Below are 19,172 nucleotides of genomic sequence, written 5' to 3'. Positions count from 1 at the left end.
GTGGTTTGAATGGTGTACAGATTGTAATTGGGGTGTGCTAAATACACCTCTGCTACGATTCAGGTAATCACAACAACACCTCGATCCATAGTCTGAAATATTGTCTGGCTCTGCATGTTACCTGCAGACAAATGTCCATGACTAGGTCTATATGGGGAAAACAGCCACAAATATAAATAAATTAAATAAGTTACTGTACATCTCATGTAAAAAATAATCAAATCAAAGTATATTCAAGTGGCTTCATACAAGAATAATTTAAGAGCACCCAGTGTGATGTGAGAGACCACAGATGTAACTCGGGAGTGACTGGCCTTCAGGGAGAGCTGAAAATAAAACCTGGTTTCATCAGCACTTCTGGAGCAATTACATCAATCCCCTAATGCCACAACTTGATGGAAACACAGGGGACACGCCTAAAGAGGTTTCTAATCTCGGATCAGCAGTGAGACTGCCGTAGGAGTTGAGGGACTACACGCAAAAGCTGCCTTAATGACATATCCTAAGTGTCAAGTCGCAATGTTTACCTGCTCTTCACTTTCCAAACTAAAGTCTACTGATCACAGAGTTCACATGTTTGATCTAATTCTCAAATAAACCACAAAGAAAACTATCCAATCTTCTCTTTATTAGGGAATATAAATTTCATGAACAAACGTCATCATGACTTACAGTAAAAAGGTACAGTTGAGCAGACATGGAAAGCTTTAAACCCGTTCCTTTGTATTGTATACAGCGTTAGCAGACAATCCCCAGACATTCTTGGGAAGTGAGTGTGGTCCACTTGTGGATTTTAGAACCCGGGTGGAACAAGGCAACGCCATCAAAAATGTACGCCAAACGCACCGAAGGAGATTTGAAAGCAGACAGTGGCCTTTACTCACATCTGTGCACAGAATGCATTTAGATGAAGTATTACAACCGCTTGCTACCTCTGATACAGCAAATTAAGGGAGGGAGAGCGACAGTAAATATTGAATATATTACATAAGAGCTTTGTGAGATAAGGGATGGCTTTTATTTGTGTCATAAAAAGCCCACTCTGGCTAACTGTTACGACTCGCCTCAGTACATTCAACTTATACATCTTACCAACACACCCATATATATGACAGTATACAACTTAGTGCACGCAATTGTTTTTATATCATTATATTCTCCATTAGATAGTTTGACAACGACAGAAAATAAGTTAAGATACAAAGCAGAGGGATAAATACACGGAACAACAGGTGTACGCTCACAGTACACACAAACACAACAAAACGATTTCTTTAGAGCACTGCTGATTAAGCACCTGGCCTGGTGAAATGAATTCTGTGCAGGTGTTCCCTGATCACTGCTACCATAGAAATATCACAGCAGAAGACGATTCATGTAAATGACGGACACTGGACCAAATAGTACAGGGACACGGCACATGTGTAAAGGGTCTCGAAATTGATATATATATATATGTCATTTGAGAAAATGTTGCATTCAAAACTATCTGATCAGGAATTCGATGTGTTGCAACACAAGCTGATCGTGTTAAAAATAGATATGCTGATATTTAACCTTTTATATTATAACGTTTTTTTTCTTCAAGGAATGCAATCAAAAATAGTTCATTGGTCTTACAAGCGGTATTCCTTTTTTAAATTCTACATTCACAAACATGCATCTCAGGCACTGTAATAAACTCTGTAGTAGAGGGTTTTGTTCCGCCACAGTGAGTAGGAGTTATCAAACTTCAGGAGGTATGTGCCTTCACCTGGAAAATCGTGGCTGCCCCCCTGAACGAGTGTGTGACTGTCCTGGCGGTACACGGGCAAGAGCTCCGCCAAGTTTGAGTTGGTTTGGGTTTTGGAGCCCTTCTCGACGTCTCCGTTGCCGACGGGCCCTGCAACGGCAACCACACAGAAGCACAAAGTCAACACAGCGCCCCAGAGACCAGCTGGAGAGAAACCTATTAAAACATTTTTTTATTTTTAAACTCCGGTGTGTTTATAGATATGGAATGACTGATGTGTTATAGAATGATAAGCTTGGGCCGCTTTACACTGCAAACACTACAGCAACTGACCTTCCAGCTCCTCCTCTTCGTCTTCATCATCACTCGACTCGCTGATGTGCACAGTGATGGACCGGCTTGTGACGGGCGTCCAGTCAAAATATATCCCAAAGCCAATGTCATAACTATCTGTGGCAAACTCCCAGCACACTTTTTTGGCCTCGGGCACAGTGGGCACGTGAACGGTCATGATGTCGCCCCGGTACACCGTCACCATGCTGTCGTCCTCCGTTCGAAGCTTCGCTTTCAGCTCCTTCAGCGCGGCAGATGTCCAGGTCGTCGGAGGCTTCAGGGGCGGCGTCTGGGCTGCCGTCATTAGGGAGCAAAATGTCAACGTGTCCACGCAGAGCATGGCGGCAGCTTTCACCGCCACTTATCTAAGCCTGATGTTCTTAAAGATTGTGTTTAAATCAAAAAGATAAAAAAACAGAAGCAGCAGTTATGACGGCACACTCGGCAGGTGCTCACCTTTCATCTCAGCAGACAGCTGACTGCTCGCAGCAGCGTTGTTCTCCTCGCCTCCTTCCCCATGGGCCAGCTCTGCTGAGGCCGCTGCATTACCCTCAAAATGCAAAAACCCCGTTGACATTATATTCTCTGGCTCTACCCAAGTTTATCGCCCCTTATTGTCAGCGTGCCTGTGAAATACCTCGGTATGTTGCTCTGGATCCCCCTTGGTTTCATCCATATCAGCCTGCCCTTTGGACGTGGTGCTGCTCTGTGAAAGGTCTGTGTTCTGGAGCCTGAAGAGCAGAGATGGAACATCGGCAGAAAAACAAAAACAAAACAAAAAACATCACAATACATAAACAGAGGAGACATGAATGCAATGAGCAGCACTTCTCCGCAGCAACAGGCTACCTGTCCAGAGGTCGCTTGTCGCTCTGTTTGGATGTGATTCCGGGGAACGACGAGAAGGAGAGAGAGGACAACCGCGACTGGAGCTCTGATGTGGCTTCTAATCTCTCCATGGCTGTAAAGGCAAGACAAACAGCTCAGTCTGCGTGGCTAAAACAGATGAAACCCCGCCCCCACCTACCCGGGGGAGGAGAGGAGGGGGGGGTGACAACCTAGGAAAAAAACACTGGTAAAATAAACTAACCAAACAAACTGGAGCAACTGGCCTTACTGGCCGAAGTACGTAAGCGGTTCACTGGGGGCTTTCGCCTCAGAAGTGAATACTGTCGCCGTATGTGAGGCTTTCGTGGGTTAGCATCAACCTCTGGCGTTGACTTTAGCGGGGAGGCTAGCTAGTTAGCTCGCATCAGCTAACGCTCTCGAGCGGGCAGAGAAAAGTAACATCCGGGAGGAGCCGCGACAGCTACGCGTTTATCTCACCACGATGTAACGCTGCTAGTCGGGGGGAAAATAAGCCACACGGTGTTACTTCGGTCCAACTCAGGCCATTTCGGTCATGTGACGGAGCTCCGCGCGCGGCTGCTGCTGCTCGGCAGGAAGAAAAAAAAAAAGCAGATAGATTTGACACTTCCGCGTGTCACGAGCGTTGACGAAAATCTGTGATTCACACGCGCTTTAGTTTGAAAGTTTAAGTTTAAACGTTTCATTGTTGCTGGATTTATTTTCCCAAACAAACACTGAGGACACAACATGTACAACTATCACGAAACCCACCGAGGCCTTATTTTTATTTTTATTATTAAATTATACTTGTAAAAAAATGTACAAAATATAGAACACACTTTTAACCCTGTGTGGTAGATATAAAATACACAGTTGTGTTTCACGCTAGCTAGTAGCTGTCTTATTGGGCTGGCAGAGCAGGGACGTGTAGACTGCAGCGAGGCACCGCTGCGTGGATCTGCTGCTCGATAGAAAGCGCAGCAGCGGGGTCTCCTGGGTCTGAGCATCAGTGAGAGAAATCCATGGAAAAGGTCTTTGGGGGGGGGGGGAGAAGGGGTTTGTTCAAAACAGACAAGAAATACAACTTAAAATAAACATTATACCCACATTCTTAGTGTTTCACTCACTCCTCTGTGCGAAGGGAGGCCGCGCTTATAAACGTGCGCGCGTCAAATTCCACGGCGTTTGGACACTTCTCTTTGAGGAGGTTGTTGATGAGAGACAGAGCATCACTGGATCCCAGACCACTAGAGGTGCATGTGTTTAACAGGCTGTACAACACTGCACTCATCCAGGTCAGACCCACGGAAATGCCACCTAAGTATAGAAAGATCAGCTCATTTATGCACAACAATGTAAAATTAAGAAGGGAAGCCTTGTTGTTGTGAAATTATAGGTGGAGAAATAAAACAGTCTTCAATAATGCAACATACCGCTCGGTGTAAGAGGACACGATGCCTCTATTAATAAAGGATCTCTTAGATCCTTGGTCAGACGAGTGCAGGACAGCCACACATCTGCAGCATCACGCGAGATAAAGTCACACTGCGGCCTGAGGATGAAATCGTGTCCAAGAAGCCGAGCCAATCTGAAACGAATGATCAGAAAATCGAGGGATGCGGGGGACTGGAAAATCGACATTTGCTTTGTGTGTGGAAGGTGGGAGTATAGGCTACTTGGAGACGGGCACGCCGGTGGGGAAGCTGTACACGAGGCAGCGCGCGGACAAGTGAGAGCGGAGGTCAGCGCAGACTTTGTGGAGGTGAGAGGGCAGACAGCAGAGGAACAGCACGTCCGCCCACGCGCCCACACTGCGATTGTCAAAGAAACATTCAACTCCCGCCCTGGAGAATTCCACTGAAATAAGGACGGAAGTAAACTTAGAACAAATAAACATTTTAACTGTTGACTTCATTATCTACCTGTCTTCGTTGTACTGTGAGCATATTAATTTCGTTTTTAAGTGTATGGCAATCAGCTGTTATATGATCCTAAGATCTTTATAAAATTATGTTCATTCTTTAGTTCATTATTACTAAATTAGTCTATTTTGCATGTTATATCTCAGTCCTTTTCGCCTGCAGAAGACAAAACACAGCAGTTCCAGGCTTATGTTTTATGACAGACACTTTCTCTTTTTGTATCATTTCTATTGCATCAGAAGGGTCATTGAACTTTGATTCGGACCCTCGAGCTTCTGGTTTTCTCAGCGCACCTGCAGATTCTGGCCTCCTGCTCGAGATCTTAATGTGCGACGGTTTGATGTCAGACTTATCAAGGAGGGTGAGAAGCAGCTTTTTCCCAATTTGACCCATCCCAAGTATCCCAACGCGGATGTCACGGTCTCCTCCAGATGCCGACGAGCCTCCGTCTGCGGGGAGACTTTTGATGCTATATCTGTAAATAGTGACGTCATCAGAATGACGTCAAACAGTAACATCGAGTATGATAAAGGTCACGAAGTCCTTCTCGTGTGTCAATGGTAATCAAAACAGACCGATGGGTGACATACCTCAGTAGGTGGACCAGTTTGCAGAGGAAAGCTGCGTGCGCGCACCCGCAAAACGTCAGTCCAGCCGCGCGCGTCCGAAGGAAGATGAACTTTTTCTCTTCCTCGGTGAGTTCGGCCTCGAAAGAAAAACTAATTAAATCGGCGGACACGTCCATCATCTTCTCAATACTTCAACGGCAGTCAAATGAGTAAAAAATGTATCGGGACAAGTCTCACAACGTTGTGGAAAAGTGCGAGGTTCAACGGTTTCGATGGCAACAAAACAACTTCCGCTTGTTCGAGCGATTCAACGGTTTAAACATTTCAAACTAAAATGACTGCCGACAAAGATTGAGTTTATCTACAAATAAAAGCTAAACAAACACTGATTCGAACTTTTTTATTTATCTTCCATGCTTTTAATACAAATTTAGCTGTACACATATATACAATAAATATGGGCAAATATGACATGTCTGCGGCACAGCATATAAAGCCAAATATTATTCAAACAAAAACAATTGTGCAAGATATTAAGACTTCAAGATCTTGAGTAACAGGCACAAGCCTGTTAGTGTGAGCGCTGACTGACAAAAAAACATTTTAAACCGTTTAAACATTTAAAAGCAGCTTTTCAGAGCAGTAGTTTTTGAGACAATTCCCAAAGTTGATCCAAACTCAAAATATAATTATGAAACTAAATAACAAATTTGGATGGTCGGGCCGTCATTTTTTTGACCAGGTAACTATTATTCACTTCAAAGTACTGATAAAATAACCTGACACCGCAGCAACACATTATTTTTCTATACTTGTTCTCCTATATATGGATGAAATGTTACACATTTTGAATATTTACAGTAAATAACGCCCAGATACAGGATATTATACAAATCAAGTCATCATACCTACAATATTAGTGTTTTTTGACACTTAAATAGGATTAGAGAACGCAAACACACAACTTGTAAACAGAACAGCTTTAGAATTAAGCAAATGTGACAACCACCTATTTCTTCATTGTTTTTGTGCATGTATAATGCGGTTTTCTATCATAATACAAATCAAAATCCACATAGAGACATAAAGATGTGGCTTATAATTCATTCCTTATTATACATCCTTTGAATAAACAATGCTGATAACCATGAAGGCACTGTGAGGGAACAGGTTAGCTGACACAAGCCGAGTCACAGTAGCTCAAATTGCCACAAAAAGATCACTACGGTATTTACACGAGGGCTGTGAGTGAACATCTGAGGTCCTCCTTAAAAAATGCAACTTCAAAGAAAGTTTAACACACGTTTTAGCCGTCGCTTCATGTGCAGTCATGGTTTTAGACAGGTACCATACGGCAATAAGAATCATTCCTCGCCCTGCCTCCATTTCTGAGACTCCTCCTGCCGTGCGTCGGGGTGTATCTGGTTCCTCATTCCACCCAGGACGTTGGAGGTGGCTTCAGTGGCCATAATGAGTGGCTTTACGACAGCCGGCGGCAGCTGGCGGAGGACGCCGCCCACCGCCCCCGTCATCCCGCGCTGTTCGTGCTCCCTGGTGGCTGTGTCGTAGATAGTCAGTGCCGTGTCGGTGATGCCCTGTGGATGGAAACAAAATCCTCAATAGGTTCTTTTTCTTTTCTTTTTTTTTTTCGTCAATGGAATTCAAATAAATACATTGTTCATTTTTAGCTTTTAAGTTTGTTTACCTCTTTCACAACAGTGTATGCCTTGGCAACACCTTCTCTCAGGTCAACGGGCTGATGGGCCAGTCCGTAATGGGAGAACCGCTTTATCCTCTTTGTGTCCCTCTCATCGGGCACCGGGGACACCATGTCGTAGGCCGTCTCGGCTGCCGCCTAAATTGACGCACATCGACAGATTGGTCGGATGCCTTGCGAGCGCGTTGGTTTTCAGCGGAGAGCGTTTTCCACGAGTTTTACCTGGATGGTCCGCACCATCCGGTTGGTGAGCTCCAGGGCAGCCATGGCAGTAGAGGTCCCGAAGGAGGCAGTGCCGCGCTGAAACCCGCGGACAATGCGGCCATCTTTCCTGTACTGCTCGATCGGGAGCCAGACCAAGTCCCTGAATCCCTGAACTGAAGAGAACATGCATCTTAAGAACCTGCAATCCATTGCAATTACAACAAGGCGGATTTGTTGAGAACGTGTCGTTTACTTGCCTAGTTGCACCAGAGAGTGAATGGGTCCTACACCACCCAGTAGTCCTGGAAGCTGGTTCTTCTTTATGTCACTTAGCCACTCGTTTATCGCATAGGCAAACAGCTTATCGACACCCAATAATCTGAAATACAGAGAATAATCAATATCAAGCCCTATACTCCCAGAGAATCCATAACTCTTACGAGGACAATTATATTTGCTCCGTTATCAGCTTAATCAAATATATCAAATAATACAGAACACTGTCTGATATAACGCATCACACACATACCCTTGTCTATAGCACAGGCGCCTCAGTTTCAGCTCTGAACAATTAAGCTGCGTCAACCCGATAACGATCCCTGCAAACGTTCCCTGTAAGAGAGCCGTCAGAAGATCATTCATGAAGCACAAATTGTATATATTGAGGATTGACGCCTTTTAGACCTTTTTAGTACCTGCTCCATTGCAACATGTTTCCCGTGGTAATCCAAGCGAATGGGAACCTCACAGGTAAACCGAAACTCCCTTTTTAGAAAAAGCAAATGTTACAGAAACAATCAATGAAATATCCTCCTCAAAAAGGTGTGTGTGTGTTGTAGGGGGGGGGGGGGAGGGGGGGGTCATTGTTTAGTTGTTTAACTAACCTAAAAAAGATCGGTTGGTCTGTGAAAGAAGTAGCAGAGGCTTCATTGTCGTTCACTTCCGCCCCGCCAGATGTGGTGAAACCATTGTGGCTCGAACGCCGCTGAGCGGGCACCGAGATGATCGGCGCCGGGTCCTGGCTGCTGCTGCCGGCCGGCTTGGAGAAGCTGCATGTGATCTCTGGGGCAGCTGTTTTTTTTGTGGAAACACAGACAGCTACAGAGCAAAATGTTATTAGGAGTCCATTCTGGCAAAGGGTGTGTTTACTTCTGCCACAGTTTACGACACTTTTTTTTTTTTTTTACCTTCTTGAGCAGGTGGCGAGAAAAACTCGACCTCAGTCGCAAGACTTGTGAAGAAGTCCTTCAAGAAGAACAGCGCATCCTTGGAATAAACAAAAACCAAAACGTCACATAAAAAGTAACTGAGGACGCAGGTATAAATAATGAAATAAAACCATCTGTGTCAAATACTTTTACCTGATCGATATTGAGGCGAAGAGGCATCAGGGAAACACGCAAACAGCACTCTTGGGGCGCTTGGCCGGACTCGGGACACATGTGCAGTGCCTTAACTGTCAACTAAAACCAAAAGCACACACTAAGTCACACAAGGCCGAGGCCTGAGCGCGTTGGCGTGCGTGTGTTGCTTTCCTCACCATGTTAGAATGGGCTTTTCTGGGCATTTCCTTGCTGGAGTACAAGTACAGGAACTTGTTCATCTGTGAAGTAGCCAGTCTGTCTCGAATCTCCAAGTCCTGCACGACAAACACCTGCCGGGACACTGGCTGGTCCGCTGCTGGTCCAGAAGCCACCTGGCCCTGTGGATACACCTCATGCTGAAATCTCACCTAGGAAGGAGGTGAAAGAAAAGATGGTAAATCTGGTGAACAAATGACTGCGAGAGGGACACAATAGCATCCCAGGCAAAGGGGAAGGTTACTTTGCTGAGCTGTATCTCCATCAGGACTTCAGGGTTTCTTCCTCTTCCACCTCCCGTCCGCCCTGAAGCCTTGGCCTGTCTGACCGGCGTCTGAGAGGGGGAGCTATGGGGCGTGGACCTGCAAACGAGGGGTTGAAAAGGACACAAATTCCTCATGTCTGTTTCCTTTCTAGCACATTCAAAGACCTTGTGTGGACACGGTGAACGTCTCACCCTCGGCTTCTCGCGGGGGAGGATGTGAACGGGGCGCTCCCAAAGTCCCTCCCACCGTAGAGGTGCCAGATGACCGAGATCTCTTTGATGAGGTAGCGCACCTCTGGGATGGGAAAGTTCATGGCTCCACGGCTGGAATCACTCCCATCCAGAGGCTGACTGAAGTAATCATCTTTGATTTCCACGGGATCTGAAGTGAGCTGCTTTACCACAGGTTCTTGATCAATATCCTGAAACACACACTGCTTCCAGTGAGCCACAGATTTTTTTAAATTCATTTTCTTTTTAGCTAGAAGCGTGCGAGCGAGTAGGTCCCGACCTGTCCTCTGGAACCCGGAGTCTCCAGGATACAGAAGTCATCGGCCTCGTGCGCCGGGTTAGGGACAGGAGTGATGAGCGGCGAGTGAAGCATCGGGTAAGTGGGGCTCGAAGTCTGGTTGATATTCCCGCTCTCATCGGGGAACAGGAAGAGGTCCGAGTGAGGCGGGTCTTGGTCTTGATTCCGCTCGTCACATCCACCTGTAGGCGCATATTGAAAACCGGGATTGAGTGATTCGTGGAGCTGAAGCATTAATGTTAAATGAACAAAGTGGTCACCATTCTGCTGCGGCCCTGGTGCGTGCTGCCCGTCCGTTTCCTCCATGGCTTCACTCATCAGATCCTGCAGCATCTGCTGCTCGGTCTCAGCGAGCAGCAGATGCTGCGATGGAGGCCGGCTCGGAAACTCCGCCTGTCCACAGACACACTCAGAATAAGAACGGACGGCCAGTGGAGATTTTCAGTGCCGCAGTGTCGGGTCGCGTTGCCGTGCGACTGCTGACCTTGGCCCTCTCTGTGGCTCTGCTGTGTTTGGCCTCCGGTTCCTCGGGGGGGAGCAAGTCTCCGTAGCTGGCGATGTACTGGATGAGGTTCATGAGGGCGGCGCAGGAGTCCGAACACGTTCTGATGTGGATGACGTCACTGGAACAGCGCAGCTCAAATCTGGGCTCCGACTATCGGCAGAGAGGGACAGTGGATCACGGCGCACACATTCTTTAAACTTCAGTTGGCGGGAAAAGGCTTGAAATAAAAAAAAGTTCAGCTGAAGACGGTCAACTCTTACCAACTTTCCACCGGCTCCCGGTTTGACCGCTGTAATCCTCAGCTCCAATGTCCCCATGTCTACCACTTGGACGTAATCTGAAAAAAATCAAAACAGAAGCACGCTGGGGTCAAAGCTGCGTTTGAACATTTTAAGCAGTTGAAATCTAATCATCGCGCTTGTCAACTGACCTCGCACCAGATTGACAGAAACAGCGTTACTCTTGTCTGAGAGGAACAGAGCCGCTTCGTCCAAAATGATCCTGTGCAGAAGATGTTATTCCCAGCAAAAGTCACCCAATCGCAATTAGATCTCTCAAAGTTGTGTCGGCAAAACCAGTAGCCTGTTCATACCTGAGTGTTGAGGAGGAGAGATCTAAGGAGACACTGCTGGAAATGCTAAAAGTCTCTACAACCAATAGTGATCTGAGTGGCAGGTTGAGGGGTCTGTAAAGAGTGAAAAATTCATTTAAAATAGGGTATTGGCACCTGAAAACAGTGTTTCCTTGCTGTACCTGTCCTTCTTTCTGATTATATTATTTACCTGTAGTCTAGAGAGCAGCTCCACAGGTGTAAATGTAGGGTGGTGACAGACGTAGGAGGCGCGTAACCCAACACAGGCTCGTCGGAAACATTCAGAAAGTCAACAATCTGTTGACACATAACTTGGCATTAAGATAGCGAATGGGAAGACAAAAGAAAGAAAAAGAGCTATTGAAGGAGTTAGTGAATGAGTAGCTCCATATTGACCTACCTGGTCATACCAGCCCAGGCTGGGAGAGACCACTCTGTGCTGCAGTGTGGCTCCTCTCACTCCAACAGCAATCAGAAATTCCTAAAAAAAGAAGAAAATGGGTTAGCTAAAAGCTAAATGATATATTCAAACACAAGTTCCCTCAAATAAGGGGAAATGTTTACTGAGTGTGGATGAAACCAACACCTCGCCATGGGGTTTCCACAGCATACAAAACGTCCCCCTGATAGCTAAAAACTACAATTCTCCAATACCCCCCCCTCAAAAAAATGGGTGCTCATAATGACGCGTGTATAAAACAGCTCTCCAACAGGGAGCCTGTGCCGAGGCGATCTAAAGCTTCCTCTCCAGCGATTTCAGCAACCTACCTTGACGTTGCGTTCCGCGTTCTGGGATGAGACTTTGACGGCAACGGACAGCATGCTGCGGGCCTCGAGCCCGATGCACTCCGAGGGGGTCGAGGCCCTCTCGGGGGAGGTCTCGGATTGGTAGATGGTGGGCTCCAGCCAGTGGGGATGCGTCCTGCACGGCAACTTGACGTCCGAGGCGGCGGCGCCTCCATCCACGAGGCCTGAACAGATTGGACAGAGGGACAAGGATGACGCAGACGGTGGTGTAGAAACAGTGGGGTCGTATGGAAGCGGTACTCCGTCTGTATTTTAAGGGGACATTCACCAAATATCACGTACACGGTTATAGATTTGGTGAATGTGTCCGTTTACCTTGATGATACATGTGCACATTACTGGTGTGAAAGCAGATGTAGTGTTGGTCTTTATATCCTTCGTACTGCGTCACACTGAACAACACAGCGTTTTTCACCTCCAGCCAGAACTCGCCATGTTTGTTTTTCAGTACCGTTTTATCCTCCTTCTGGGAAAAAGAGGGGGAAAAAAAGGTCAACTCCACGGTCCATAAAACCCGATGTGAGGACACACTGTGATGGGAGAAAGGATGCGAGTTCACCTTAGCATTGGTCTGAAGGGCCACCAGGCCGTGATTGACAGCGATGATGACGGAGAACAGGCTCTGAGAGGTCTTGCTCTGGACTTTGGGCTTTTTCTTCTTGCGAGACCTGAGGCCCAGGTCCGATGCAGGGAAGTAATAGTTCATGGTCTCCTCTTCTGAGCCACTGTCCTCTGACAGAAAAACACAAAGCATGTTTTTTGACGTGACAACCTCATCTCAGATGTTTCTACTGAAACTCTAATGTTTTTTTTTTTTTGTCGTCTCACCCTCGGGACCAGTAGAGCGGAACTGGCTGAAGCTGTCTTTGGAGTACGTGTTGATCAGCTGACTGGCGACTGAGAGTCCAACTCCGTATGGCATGCTTTCCACCGTCTCCACTGGCGATGGAGCCGTTGGCTCCCATAGCAACAGGTCATTGTTTATCCTAAAATATTGAAAATATACGTTTCACAATGGTTGAGTACATTAAGATATCTGTATGTATGTATCTCGTCATAAATTTCATCGGGATGTCCACACGGTTTGTAACTTAATTACGATAGTCGTCAACTGAAACGTGATCTAAATGTATTCAAACATTATTGGTTGATTTTCAGCTACTACAAAACGAGTGAACAGATTTTGCATCATGTCACAGATGTGCTACCTGTTGTGTAGCTTCTCATAAAATGCCTTGCCGGGAAGCACTAATTGCACATTGGGGAAGCACAGCTCGAGGACGAAGCGAGAGTTGTTTGTGGTTTTTTCTTGGAACTCGGTCATTTCAGCAGCATCACCGGGGATGACCATCTGGAGGTAAATGAAAAAACAAAAGCACGGTCAGCTCGGTCAACTGGTTCGACTTGCAAAGCACTGCGGATGTTGCCGTTTGCATAATGATGCATCTGTCAATGCAATATAATCAAATAGAAAATACACTCGCTACTGAATGCAAATGTTCCACCTGCACAGAAAATCCACCTGCTTTTGACCAACGCAACCATCAAAACTAAGACAACAATTATTTTGTCAAGCAAATTTAAAAAGGAACTTGGGTGCTGTAGTATTCCTATAAAGGTATGTGTTGTTTCCCTGAAACACATCTGTGTCTTGATTACATGGTTCATACTGTATATGGTCTTATAAATGGTCCAAACAGAGCATTTTGTGATTGACAAGTTGAGAAACAATCTGGTGGTTTTCATACATGTAGCAGCAGCTTTAGGTACTTCAAACAACATTAAAAGAAATGGAATAATATATTTTTGCCCTTTGGCCAAGACCCACCTCTTCATTCTCATACATGACCCTGCGTGACGAAAATGGAGATGGCTCTGGTTTCCCAAAGTCACACACGTCCTTCAGTGAATGGGCAGCCCCTTCCTCCTCTTCCTCTTCGAGGGAGTGGTCCTCAGCACACTCGTCATCCTCAGCTGTGATCCGCTCAAGTATTGAGTGGACCGCAGTGGGGTTCATCTTCAGTACAACCCTGCTCACAAGATATTTAATACCACTGTGGGGTTCCACTGATTAAACAGAGCAGTCTGTGGTTGGTTGGATGGATGAACTTACCTCGGCCAATCAAATTTGACACTTTCAGATGTCGTCATTTCTCCCTCCATGTTGTGGGACACCCTGAGGAAGCGGGCAGCTGCTTGATCCGGCTCCTCTCGAAACTTCCCTATGCAAAGAAATAAATAAATAGATCAAATGCATTTAAAAAGCATATCCCGACGTGAAGAAATCTTTAGGGGGAACTTTTCACCACATACCAATAAGCTCCCTGAAAGTGAGCTCCATTTTGGTTTGGTCAGGCGAGCTGCCACCCATGAACTCTGTCTTCACTTCCAGGTCCTCCAGCTCCATGTAAAGGACTTCCTTCTGCAGGGACTTCTTAAACCAAGGGCCCCTCTCCTGATCTGAACGCAGGTCAGGGATGGGGAAGCGGATGGCGAGGCCCAGCAACGGGGCGTTGACAGTCAGCGTCACATGACAGTTGGTGGGAGTATGGTGGTCATCAAGGAAAACCTCTGTAAAGGCCTTATGCTGTGTCAAAGGGACACAAGAATTACAAAAAAAAGTCCTGTTAGAGAGCATATATATTTACTGTATTGTCACAACGCCTCTGATCCTCCAAATCTGTCTTAGACTCTGGCTAAAAATGTGATGCCCTTACCAAGCTGACATGTTTATTATAGGATGTGTACATGTGGGAGGCCATCAACTCTGTGGTGGCCAGCTTCTGAGGTTGTAGCAGTGAGTTGAGACGGTCCACAATGCTGATGTCCAACTCAGAGCGCACCGCGCCCAGCTCCACCTGGATCTCCGCTTTCCTGGGAATGGTGCTGCGACGAACCTGGCCGCCCTGCACAGAAGGCGTTGACTGAGTAAGAGCCTGACAATGGCGCATACGCGGCATTTAGGTGTTAAGTGTTGTATTTCGTGTTTCATGTCGGACCGTCACCTGAGGGCCTCTGCGCTCGGCCTGTTTGTAGAGTAGGTGAAGGCAGCTGGTGAGCGGCGCGTCGGCCCCGACGGTGGTGTCAAATGTCAGGAGCTGAGGTACGACAGAGAAAGTATTGGCGAATCCCTCTCGATGTATTTCCATGTATAGCTTCAGCTAAGATGTGCTTAGCTTGGACTTGAAACACTAACCTCAGTGTACTGAATGCCCTTTTGGGAGCCACCGGGGACAGCCTCAGCGGGGAAAAGACACTCCAAAAACTCCATCTGGCCAAGCGAGACGTCGGTACTGTAGGTCCGCAGGCTGGACCCCTGACAGTGCTCATAGAAGATCTTTAGGTCCTGGCCCACAAACCTGCAAAAAGATCCCCAAATCAGTTTGCTCAATCAACAAACCTTGAAATCTTGCATAAAAGGAATTGGTTGTAAACAAAAGTGCACCTCAGGTGGTCATGGGGGCAAGCTTGGTTAAACGCCGCCCGAGACTGGAGGAAGGCGGCCGGGCCCAGCTGGCCCGGGCCCAGCGCGCTGAAGTAGTGTGCGGCCATGGGGCCGAGGGGACTGGGAGCAGCATCTGGCGGCGGCAGCGGGTCGATGTGGAGGACCGACACGGCGAGGCTACTCAGCGTCAACGTCAACACCAGCTCTGGCCTTGACTCGTCGCCGTGGGTTTTGGACGGATGGGCTGAAAAATACAACAGCGGCACATGGAACACGTGGGAACAGGGTGACTACATTTAACATGTGTTGAAATGATGTATACGGATACATTGTGATACTTACAAGTCTGTCTGAGTAATTTATGAGCAAGTTCCGAGTCCCGCGACTGGATGGGAGGCTCATTTGCCGGCCTCTCTCTTTGTCGGGGTACATCCATGTAATCATCCCACATAGCCTGCAAACACAGATACACAGTTTGTTGCGGATAACTTTTACAACACAAACTAAAAACGCTCGCATATCACAAACCTCCTAATTTGGTCAGTCTGACGATCCAATGAGATTTAACTCTCTAGTTGAGTAACCATAACACACTGATGCTTTATGACTGCAGTCGAGGAGGTGAAGACTTACTGTTGAAATTCCAGTAGGAGATTCTCCTGGGGAGGCAGAGTAGTTGCTATTGAGCGACAAATCCAAGTCAACGGTGGGTGGTTCACCCAGTGGGGGAAGGGATGATAAGCTGTGAGACATGTCCATGTCTGCCATGGAGAAGAACACATCATCTACAGCAACCACATATGGGTTTAAAAAAATAAAACGAAAAGGGAAAGACACGAAAAGAACACATTCTATTAGATAAATGCAACTACAACATCCTGGTTCTCCAAAAAAGGTCAAGGGATCGAGGGAAGGTGTTTCAGTCCAACCTCGACTAGACACAGTTCTGGTGGTGTGGCTCTCAAAGAGGTCGGGGTCTGTTCCCAGCACAGTGGTATCCTTCTTCAGACAGCGGTTCAGTTCCATATGGAGCCGATACTCATCCTCTTGCTGTATGGGTCTGCTCTTTCTGTCCTTCGCCCATTCCTGCACACCTTCACACACACAAACAAAACGAAGGAATGCTATATTTCACTCAGCTCATTTACTTACGTACATCATCACCCTGTTTGATTGGAACGTTGCCTCTAAACTATCACCACAGATGAGGCTCACCTCCCCCAGAAAAAGCTCCACACAAGTCCAGAAGAAGATGAACTTGTCGAGGGGACAGAAGAACGATAAGTGTGTCGATATGTCCAACAACATCCAGCTGAAAAGCAAAGCATGTAAAAAAACACCCTGTTAATGTCAATTACCCCTCGTTCGTATTTTTGACTATTTAAATAATCCAGATTTGTTTGCTTATAGTATTTTGGATTGAAGAAACGCTTTATCTACCTTCGCTCCAGGCATTGCCAAGTTGTTTTTCAGAGTGAGGGACAACTCGATTTTACCACAGAGGCTCCCGATCTGCACAGGTTCAAAGGGTGTCGTAGAGGACAGAGGCTCCGTAAACTGAGGATGAGGCTCACATATTATTTTGGGGTTCCAGCTAGGGGAGAGCTTTGGCTCAGTTTCCTGGAAAACAAGGGACACATTTATTTTTAAAAAAGGCAGCCACATACGTACTGAAGATACACTGCTAAGTTTCAAAGACTCAATACACCAACCGTTGGAGTGGTTGAAGATTTACAACCAGCACGGGACACATCAGAAAACTCATCCCAAAATACAGTGATGCCTTCCATCTGCAGGTTTTTATGTGCAAATGTGGTTGGCTGATGCACATTCACACTGGAAGTCTCCTCGCCTGTTTCATCGCAATAAACAATTCTGAAAGAAACACTATTAGTTAGAAAGGGAAAACTATTTCCCTTAACCTTAATCACAATAGAAAAATATTCAACAGCATTTTTTTCTTGTTCCCCTTATTTATTTGTCTTGCTTTTTGAATGATCATAGATTTTAGAAATAAAAATTGATAATGGATGGAGCCCTGTAGTTAAATTCTGATGCTTTAAAATATGTTGTAGTGTGTTATGCTAAATGTTGTGTGCAACTTTGAAAATGTTCTGGTTTCCCAGACTGTCCCAAACTTACTTTTTTATTCGAATCTCAAGGGCGATCCCGGTTTTAGAATTATCTGGAATGTGTTCAACTCGCAGAACAGTTTCCAAAAATGTCACTTTAACTCTTCTCAGAACTGCAAAGTAGGAAATTGAACAGAATTGACTTCACACAGTTGTAGGTTGTTTAACATTTTAAAATGACACTTAACAGTATCTACTTATTGTACCCGTCTCTATCGTTTCTGCAAACTTCTCCAACCCCTCAAAAGGCTGGAAGCTCTCTCCCATATCGTCGGTGAGTTTCTGGCTGAGACATTCTTTGGCAAGTTGCATGCTGCTCGTCATGAAACTGGACCAGCACATGGGCTCAGTGCCGGAGGCTGGAGAGACAGCGAGCGGTGACATAGTCATTGACTTTTCAATAAAATGAGTTGTCAACTTTTTAACATGCTACAGAATGGCGAGACATTTCATTCCAACACCTTTTTAAAAGATGGTGTTTTAGCGGCACGCAATGCAGCGGCTCCTTACCTCCTCTTGGTCTTGGTCGGAGCACCATCTCCAAACCCTTGACCTCGAGGTCGCAGTTTTCGTGCAGTAGGGCTGCCCATGGAACGGTTAGTGAAATTGTCTGGATAAACCCTGTGATTACTTCAAAAGGGGCATCTGCCGTCTCTAGGAGTTCATTGAGTGACTGTTGAACAAGAAAAAACGTAGAAGCGTTCACAAAGATGCTGTTAATGAAATCAAATAATTGGTATTAACGGTAATACTTAACACACCCATTTATCCAATGGCACTTGTGCAAGTGATCCTGTGCCTTGATAGAGGTCTAAACTGAGCTGATCCAAGCTCAGTTTCTCCTGCAGAAAGTTGCCAAGGTACCGATGCAGGAGGTATCTGCAGGCCCGCTTCTTGATGGACTCCGAAAATGGCCACGGCATCTTAACTCAATGGGAAGCACACATGCAACGACAGGGATCTGGCGGCTACCGAAATGCTACGGCAACTCGGAACGACTATGAATTAAGGGCCGGATGTTACAGTTGTGTCATCCTCTCGACTTAAAGACATTGAGAAATCTTGAGCTCAAACACCCTTCACAGCCCAAGATTAGGGACACTCTGCAGGATGCTTTGACACTCAGGGATATGTGTGGGAATTGGTGAGACTCCAGTTTGCAGCTCCTATTGAAAGACAGACATAATGCAAGATGTAATTTAAGACTTGACACAACATGGCACTTGACACACAATGTCTGCCACACAACCGAAACATGAAGGTGCTTCAATGCGTCAGTTTACGTCGGATACAGTTTTAAATGTACCCTGAAAACCATTATACTATAGCGGAGCATTACATCCCAACAGTGTCATTGTTATCCTAAGCACACATTGATCTTCAAGCCAAACACTCTTGCGAAATAACTGTTTTTGACTGTTTGAATGCCACAAACTCGCCAATCAATAACTACCCTTAGCTGTAATCACCTGGTCAAGAGACGAGGGTCGCGCTAGCAAGACAAAAGTATGTCTTTTAGCTAGCTAAACTAGCCAGCTAGCAAGACTAGCGACATTAGCTAGCCTGTGAACCAATCCTGTCTGCAGAGTGAGGCAACATTAGCATAGCCGGCTAACGTCAGGCTAAAGACTGTAGCGGTATGGGCTCGCTAGATGGCCAGCTAACCACAAAATCCAACCAATTTATTAAGTTATCTTCCCTCCATAACGGGCACGCTAACGGAAATCCCGTTACATGTAGACACCAGAGGACTACGGCGAAACGCGCATGTGAACAAACAGGGTTGAATGTGTCAGTGCGGCTGTGGAGTTACCTTCCGTCTGAGTTGTTTACAAACACTTTCATGACTCCGCACCAACTGAGCCTCCGCCGGGATGGGATTAGGAAGTGACGTCACGACATGGCGGCTCTGTTATGCTGTTTAGACCTTTGGACCGGCATTGAATTTTTTCTCCCATGTCGTTCTTTTAGACGTTAATGTGACTTCGGTC

At 46.2% G+C, this 19,172-nt stretch overlaps 3 protein-coding genes across 5 annotated transcripts; all 3 read right to left on the bottom strand.

The window, feature by feature from the left end:
• Positions 1 to 608: 608 nt before the first annotated feature.
• Positions 609 to 3,516, bottom strand: tmed8 (transmembrane p24 trafficking protein 8). Of its 2 annotated transcripts, none has more exons than XM_037485791.2 (6): positions 3,392 to 3,516; positions 2,915 to 3,026; positions 2,703 to 2,796; positions 2,522 to 2,615; positions 2,066 to 2,359; positions 609 to 1,882 (listed from the first exon to the last, which is right to left on the bottom strand). In XM_037485791.2, exons 2-6 carry the CDS (start codon positions 3,022 to 3,024, stop codon positions 1,665 to 1,667), a joined length of 810 nt encoding a protein of 269 aa, XP_037341688.2. In that variant the 5' UTR covers positions 3,025 to 3,026; positions 3,392 to 3,516; the 3' UTR covers positions 609 to 1,664. The 2 variants fall into 2 exon arrangements, with proteins under 2 accessions (XP_037341688.2, XP_037341690.2); XM_037485793.2 differs by lacking the exon at positions 3,392 to 3,516 and adding an exon at positions 3,156 to 3,273.
• Positions 3,517 to 3,785: 269 nt separating this feature from the next.
• noxred1 (NADP-dependent oxidoreductase domain containing 1) lies at positions 3,786 to 5,706 on the bottom strand. The gene is made up of 6 exons (XM_037485794.2): positions 5,427 to 5,706; positions 5,130 to 5,311; positions 4,591 to 4,771; positions 4,348 to 4,502; positions 4,042 to 4,231; positions 3,786 to 3,947 (listed from the first exon to the last, which is right to left on the bottom strand). The coding sequence occupies exons 1-6, from the start codon at positions 5,582 to 5,584 to the stop codon at positions 3,800 to 3,802; spliced, it is 1,014 nt and encodes a 337-aa protein (XP_037341691.2). The 5' UTR covers positions 5,585 to 5,706; the 3' UTR covers positions 3,786 to 3,799.
• An 84-nt stretch (positions 5,707 to 5,790) lies between these two features.
• On the bottom strand, positions 5,791 to 19,127 carry atg2b (autophagy related 2B). Of its 2 annotated transcripts, none has more exons than XM_037485789.2 (43): positions 18,995 to 19,127; positions 17,943 to 18,347; positions 17,692 to 17,854; positions 17,388 to 17,540; positions 17,192 to 17,294; positions 16,762 to 16,924; positions 16,490 to 16,669; positions 16,265 to 16,361; positions 15,979 to 16,143; positions 15,683 to 15,834; positions 15,392 to 15,503; positions 15,050 to 15,293; positions 14,801 to 14,963; positions 14,610 to 14,702; positions 14,322 to 14,510; positions 13,918 to 14,191; positions 13,718 to 13,826; positions 13,433 to 13,634; positions 12,813 to 12,955; positions 12,433 to 12,590; positions 12,164 to 12,336; positions 11,920 to 12,070; positions 11,566 to 11,768; positions 11,198 to 11,278; positions 10,988 to 11,094; positions 10,798 to 10,890; positions 10,636 to 10,706; positions 10,466 to 10,542; positions 10,185 to 10,355; positions 9,961 to 10,093; positions 9,683 to 9,882; positions 9,364 to 9,593; positions 9,151 to 9,268; positions 8,867 to 9,058; positions 8,688 to 8,789; positions 8,514 to 8,592; positions 8,211 to 8,424; positions 8,022 to 8,091; positions 7,856 to 7,938; positions 7,584 to 7,705; positions 7,345 to 7,499; positions 7,111 to 7,260; positions 5,791 to 7,000 (listed from the first exon to the last, which is right to left on the bottom strand). In XM_037485789.2, exons 2-43 carry the CDS (start codon positions 18,102 to 18,104, stop codon positions 6,770 to 6,772), a joined length of 6,231 nt encoding a protein of 2,076 aa, XP_037341686.2. In that variant the 5' UTR covers positions 18,105 to 18,347; positions 18,995 to 19,127; the 3' UTR covers positions 5,791 to 6,769. The 2 variants fall into 2 exon arrangements, with proteins under 2 accessions (XP_037341686.2, XP_037341687.2); XM_037485790.2 differs by having other exon boundaries at positions 11,920 to 12,067.
• Positions 19,128 to 19,172: the final 45 nt, after the last annotated feature.

This window comes from Pungitius pungitius, chromosome 14 (genome assembly GCF_949316345.1).
Source record: "Pungitius pungitius chromosome 14, fPunPun2.1, whole genome shotgun sequence".
NCBI lineage: Eukaryota > Metazoa > Chordata > Actinopteri > Perciformes > Gasterosteidae > Pungitius > Pungitius pungitius.
Note: the sequence above shows the minus strand (reverse complement) of the source record. Positions and strands in the feature narration are given on the sequence as shown.

Coding starts and splice junctions, on each gene's coding strand:
- tmed8 (XM_037485791.2), bottom strand. CDS start 3,024: ATGGAGAGATTAGAAGCCACATCAGAGCTCCAGTCGCGGTTGTCCTCT. Junction 2,616..2,702: donor ATCCAGAGCAACATACCGAG/GTATTTCACAGG, acceptor TTGCATTTTGAG/GGTAATGCAGCGGCCTCAGC. Junction 2,360..2,521: donor GCTGTCTGCTGAGATGAAAG/GTGAGCACCTGC, acceptor TAATGACGGCAG/CCCAGACGCCGCCCCTGAAG.
- noxred1 (XM_037485794.2), bottom strand. CDS start 5,584: ATGATGGACGTGTCCGCCGATTTAATTAGTTTTTCTTTCGAGGCCGAA. Junction 5,312..5,426: donor AAACTGGTCCACCTACTGAG/GTATGTCACCCA, acceptor CACTATTTACAG/ATATAGCATCAAAAGTCTCC. Junction 4,772..5,129: donor CAGGAGGCCAGAATCTGCAG/GTGCGCTGAGAA, acceptor TCCTTATTTCAG/TGGAATTCTCCAGGGCGGGA.
- atg2b (XM_037485789.2), bottom strand. CDS start 18,104: ATGCCGTGGCCATTTTCGGAGTCCATCAAGAAGCGGGCCTGCAGATAC. Junction 12,337..12,432: donor CCGCTCTACTGGTCCCGAGG/GTGAGACGACAA, acceptor TTTTTCTGTCAG/AGGACAGTGGCTCAGAAGAG. Junction 8,425..8,513: donor CTCGCCACCTGCTCAAGAAG/GTAAAAAAAAAA, acceptor TTTGCTCTGTAG/CTGTCTGTGTTTCCACAAAA.